Source organism: Sinocyclocheilus anshuiensis, unplaced genomic scaffold (genome assembly GCF_001515605.1).
Source record: "Sinocyclocheilus anshuiensis isolate Anshui unplaced genomic scaffold, SAMN03320099.WGS_v1.1 scaffold86, whole genome shotgun sequence".
Lineage (NCBI taxonomy): Eukaryota > Metazoa > Chordata > Actinopteri > Cypriniformes > Cyprinidae > Sinocyclocheilus > Sinocyclocheilus anshuiensis.
The window spans coordinates 2,561,226-2,567,604 of NW_015547662.1; the positions used below are offsets into that span (position 1 = coordinate 2,561,226).

The following is a 6,379-nucleotide window of genomic DNA, read 5'->3' on the forward strand; positions in this document are numbered from 1 at the left end:
GTATATGTGTGTATATGTATATATATATATATGTGTATATATATATATATGTGTGTGTATATGTATGTATATGTGTGTATATATTATATATATGTGTGTATATATGTGTATATGTATATATATGTGTATATGTATATGTATATGTATTATTATATGTATATATATATGTGTATATGTATATATATGTGTGTATATATACACCTTGCTACTTATACTGCGTTAGGCTAACCGAGACTTGTCATTTGCACTTATATATTGTTGCTCTTTTGTTAGTTTTGACTGCTTTTATTGTCCTCATTTGTAAGTCGCTTTGGATAAAATCGTCTGCTAAATGACTAAATAAATAAAATAAATAAATAAATCTTTTGGATTCAAATTAGACCAGTCTATGTTTTTATATAACCGACTTAAAACAGATACGACCATATGTAAGCTGAAAAAAATAACCTGTCGAGCAATTAGGTAAAGCTAAAATAAAAATCACAAAAAACACAATGACAACACATTTATACGAAATATTCACCATAAAAAAGTTTATTGAATGATACATATTTCAATCTATATAATACAAAATGTGTCTGAACAATTTGCATTTAATTCACAGTTTGATATAATGACAGCATAATATTCCCTTTGAACTGTGACAATATAAGTAATTTAGAAAAGCCAGAAGATTCACATCTTTATAAAAAGTATATTTGTTTTGGATTAAAAATAGATCATAATCATGCATTCTATAAATTGCCCATTCAGTCATATTATTCCATTTCAAATATATATATATATATATATATATATATATTAATATCTCCATTATCCTATCTGATTAGTTCATTTCTGTAATGTGTAGGTTTATACATTAGACCAAGAAACAAATGCTTCATCCTTTTTCTCAGTAGTTCTTTCTTTGACTCATCTCAATCGTTTCATTAAGGACTTTTTCCTTTCTTATGTAAGCTCCCCCTTGTTCTTTTCCTCCTTCAAAATTGTCCTTCAGTTGAGAAGAGAAAAACAGGAACCGGTCTATTACAAACTGTTAAACTACCATAAGAAAGAGAAAAAACGGAGATACTGTACAGCCCAAAGCTCAAAGCTATTCATGGACCCCCATTTACAGATATTTGCCATTTCAAATCTATTTTTAAAGTGCACTGTTTCCGTTTACACATTGCCCTTAACAAACATCTGTTCACGTAAAAATGATTTGCAAAACAGAAAAACAAGAGTACACTCGTCCCTGCATATATCCATGACTATCCCACGCGTTTAACAAATATCTCACAAACAAAGTGTTAGCAGTAAGACAATGTTACCCATAACCTAGATGAACACACTCTAATAAAATAATGCCCCTTATTGAATGGTTCACATTTATCACATTTCTCCACCTAAACATCCCTCAGTGAAATAATAGTTTACCCTTTTGAGCCTCGGACACTGGATTTGATAAAAGACACAACAAAATATTTAGGATTATACGAATATTCATGATTACAGAAATTATTCAAATATGAATAATGGGGAGATTAAGCAAAATAAAGCTTGCTATAAGTCCTTGCAACTAACATGTATGTGTTGGACGACCAAGCGTTCAATTTTCAGACCTGCTTATTAGCATTTAAGACATAATTTTGAACTCTCACACTTACGTTCTACTTGTGTTTTTAACATGTATGTAGGGTAAAATCATGACTATATTTTCATTAATAAATCGTAAATTGTGCATGTGCATAGTTGCAAGAACTTACACAGTACATAGTACTTACGGTAATAAACTACAGTATTAATTCATGATTACAATTAATAAAACACGCCACTGTTTCACTAAGTAAATAATAGGTCAGGTGCTCGGAAGCTACTTTTGGAACCAAAAACTTTTTGTCAAAACTTAACTCTTTAGAGTCAAACTATAAAGGCCCATTCACACCAAGGACGATAACTATAACAATATATATTTTCAAAAATAGTTCTAAATGTAAAAGAATATACTATAATTTGTGGACAACTGTAATGATTTCTTCCAGCTTATGAATGATAAAAACATTGACAGCCAAACAGAATCCATTCTGCTTTAAAGCGCTTGAGCATTTAAAGTGGCAGATGACAAAACTGCAGCGCGTGCTTATAATAAACAGAATATTATCGTGGGTTGGTGTAGTTATCATTCTTGGTGTGAACGGGCCTTAACGACTGACCGACCCAATCAAACGATCTCAGGAAACATATGAAGGTGTAAAACAATCAGCCTTGGTCCTTACACTGAAACATGAAACACACATGCTGAATACATATACAGGACCCGCGTACACACATTCGTTTTTTTTAATCATATAAAAAAGAGAAAAAAATCACATTGTGCAGGTTTGACCCGAGTTGCATCTTAAAACAACATTTAAAGTGTGAAAATGTCTGAGGTGTGTGTGTGTTTGTATATGTGTGTGACTAGCTACTGATATACTGTAAATGTATTTTGCTTGTTTGTGTAGTGCTGTAACTGGAACAATGGGCCCTCTGACCAGCAGAGGGGTAAAACAGAATGGTAGAGAGACGTGAATAGAGAGACAAAGGAGAGAGAGAGTGCTTGGTATCAAGAAAAGACTTAAAGGTGCCTATTGTTTTGAATTTGAATGGCATTCAATTTTGCCTATATAAGGGTCATATCCACAGCACTATCAACGTTTGTCCGAATCCATAGTAATGGTGACAAAATCCACTTGGACAATAATTATTTTCATGAAGTACGAGCTAGCCATCATATTATCCATCAACTCCACTCTTTCTTCTTACATGCATCGTTTCCTGAACAGAAAGGGGACGGGAAACACAAAACGGCCCTTAACATCACTGAAGATGAAGCTCCTGTTGAGCAACGGCTTAATCGAAGGTGCAATTTCTGCTCCGTTCACATGTTGCAGTATTGAGTTCACATCAGTAGGTGGCGCTTCTTGTGCAGGGCGAGGTGATCGGAGCGGGAGAAGGTGCGATCACAGTCAGGGCACTGGAATGGCTTTACACCCGTGTGCTTCCGAAAGTGACGGGTCAGCTCATCAGAGCGGGCGAACTTCCACGTACAGCCTTCCCACATGCACTTGTAAGGCTTCTCTCCTAAACGGTCACACAAAGAGTAGGGAAGGAACATTTAGAGGAGTCTTTATTTATCCGAATGAATAGTATCAGAGTAAGAGTAAATGAGCATCTGTATACGGGCCAATAAAAATCTCTAAGATGATTAAAAAGTATTTGATGATAAAAAACAATAATAAAGGTGATTAATAAAAAGTTTTTTAAAAAAGCATCTAGAAGTCTTTTGTAACATTATAAATGCCTTTACTGTCATTTTTGATCAATTTAATGTGTCCTTGCTGAACAAAAGCATTAATTTCTTTCTTAAATAAATACATAAATCTCCCCCACACTTTTGAATAGTAGCATATCATGGTTTTAAACACTGATAATAAAAACCTTTCTTGAGCAGAAAATCAGCATATTAGAATGATTTCTGAAGGATCATGTGACACTGAAAACTGGCGTAATTCAGCTTTGACTAGGAATAAATTACATTTTAAAATAGATTCAAATACTAAAACTTATTTTAAATTATAATAATCATTTTCAATATTACTGTTTTTCTTTATTTTAGATCAAATAAATGCAGCTTTGGTGAGCAATAATAATTTATAAAAAAAAATGTTTTCTCAAAAAGATCAAGTCCCATATCACACAGAACAAGTGTATTTATGCAGTTTTTGTGTGAATTGCATTTGTATTGTATTTTTGAACTTACATCCAGAATACATCCATACATCCAGTTTATTTTGCATGTATGAACCAAAAGTCTTTGCATATATAGCCTATGTACCTGTATGTGTGCGTCTGTGAGCTTTCAGGTGGGAGCTTTTGGTATAGACTTTATTGCAGCCATTGAAGTCACAGCAATGAATTCGACGCTTCTTCAGTGGATCTGGAGACTCTACCTTTCGACGTACAATCACAGAGTGTGTGTTTCCCCTGTTAAAGACAAAAAGAAAGATAAATGTATTCATGGTCTCCACAACCACTTTGTTTGAAGTGCACCTCTTGCTTTAACCACCAGGGGTCAGATTCATAACATAGAGTCTACCTCAAAGCAAAAGCCAGTCCTTTGTGTTGTTACCTGAGTATTGTATGTATTTATGACCTTAGATTTTGTTTATAGTGCCCCTATTATGTCATTTTTAAGGTTCCTAATATTGTTTCAGGGGTCTCCTCGTGTAAACAGGTTTACATGCATGCAAGATCAAAAAACATTTTCGTTTTCGCATTACATTTAACTTCACCTCAGTTGATTCAATGATTTGTAAATGATTAGTTCGAAGCAGTTCGAAGAATAAAGGCCCGTTCACACCAAGCACGATAACTATAAAGATAACGATAAAGATATAGTTCTAAAAATCGTTCTCAATATTAAAGAATAGCATAGTTCACACCACAACTATAACGATAACGATACAGAGGAACGATATCGTTGTGATCACTTTCAAAACGATTTTTTTTCCAGCTGATGAACGATAAAACACTGACAGCCAATCAGAATCCATCCTGCTGTAACGAGCTCAAGAATTTAAAGCGGCAGACGCATGTGCGCTTAGAATAAACACACGATATCGTTCGCTGGTGTGGACGCTAATATCGTTATCTTTATAGTTATCGTTCTTGGTGTGAACGGGGCTTAAGTCTCTCTAAACCCCTCCTTTCCGTGAGCCTACACTGCTCTGACTGGTTAGATGGCCTAGTCCTTTGTAATTGGTCTACCGTGTACGGGCATGCTATAGTGTTTGAGGGGGGGTCAAGTCGTTCGCAGACGGACAATGTAGAACATAGGAGGGCATTATGCAAATGTGTTACCCAGTGACGTGTAGCTGTCACGGAAGTGAGACTGGAATTCCTGACGACTCGTTTAGGCTGTTCAGAGTCAATTTTTTTTTTTGAGAGAGAGACAATAACTTTATTTACTGTGCACTTTCGGCTTCACAACTTAGTAGATTGTTTAAATTCACAGACAGCTACATTACACACTGCATGAAAGGTAATATTTGAAAATGCATAATAGGGGCACTTTAATTACAGTACACTGCTGTCAAATGTTGCATTTATGATATTTATTAGTAGTACTTGCTTGCTGAAGCAAGAATCCTTATTACTGCTCACACGTAGGCCTTAACCACAAGGAACTAAAGTGGGTAACTTGTTCCGCACCGTTTGAGCTACGGACATGAATAATACATCCAATTGTGCAGCTTTTTGAGGAAAGGCTGTTACTTTTCTAAGTGACTGGACTCACGATTTCCAACTTGCAGACAGTAAACCAGTTGAAAAAAACTCTCATACATTTACTTAGAGGAACACCTCTTACTGTAAGTTCCTGCCTAAATACACCCTGTAATTAAATACATCCTTCTCTCTCTCTCTTTCTCTCATCTCTCCATTAAACCTCTCCATACACTTTACCCTCCCTGTCTGTTTCAACTACATATTTTCAATCTTCGATTACAATGTCACTTATTCACCCACTTTCTGACATTTGTTCCTAAAATCAGCTGTTTTCTGGCACCGCACCCAATATAAAATTATCATTCTACCTTCCTCCTCCCTTCCTCTCTCAATCAAGCGCTTTCTCCTCCCTTCCTCATCGCTTCTTTCTCTGTATTTCACCCCTTTTTTTCTTTTCTGTCACACAGTATGTCCATAACTGATGACACCAGACCCACTGGCAGACATCACACACACACACACACACACACACACACACTGTGAAAGTGCACTAAACCACGTACAAATAAGAATCCAAAAATGTCTACACAAACTCTCAAGCATGCACTTACAGTGGGTACAGAAAGTATTCAGACCCCCTTAAATTTTTCACTCTTTGTTATATTGCAGCCATTTGCTAAAATCATATGTGCTCAAGCATGACCCCATGAGGGTTTGAAGAATACGTGGAGACACACTGTCTCTGAAATGCATGCTGGGGGATTTTATCAGACCCACAGCAAGAAACATCAGATACAGAAATATATGCATTACACCACACATACATACACACATGGCTGAAAGAGAACTGTAGGCCAAATGTACTATAAATGAGATCCATAATAGACAGACAGACATATATATATATATATATATATATATATATATATATATAGAGGGAGAGAGAGAGAGAGAGCGAGAGATAGATAGATAGATAGATGGATAGACAGATAAAAACACATACAATTAAAAACTATAAAAAAATTATATAATTCTAAATATTTATAAAATAATAACACTATAAAATAACACTGCTTTACAATGACATTCACTAATTTTTATGCTTTTTTTTTTTTTTTTTTAATTTTTG

General features: G+C 34.9%; 1 protein-coding gene across 1 annotated transcript in view; it reads right to left on the minus strand.

Moving 5' to 3' along the window:
• Positions 1 to 518: 518 nt before the first annotated feature.
• Positions 519 to 6,379, minus strand: part of LOC107702350 (Krueppel-like factor 3) — a 17,236-nt gene continuing 11,375 nt past the window's right edge. The window contains exons 6-7 of the mRNA XM_016504638.1: positions 3,860 to 4,008; positions 519 to 3,105 (exon numbers count right to left, since the gene is read on the minus strand). Coding sequence (XP_016360124.1) covers positions 2,924 to 3,105; positions 3,860 to 4,008 — 331 coding nt within the window. The 3' untranslated portion in view covers positions 519 to 2,923. The remainder of the gene's footprint in view (positions 3,106 to 3,859; positions 4,009 to 6,379) is intronic.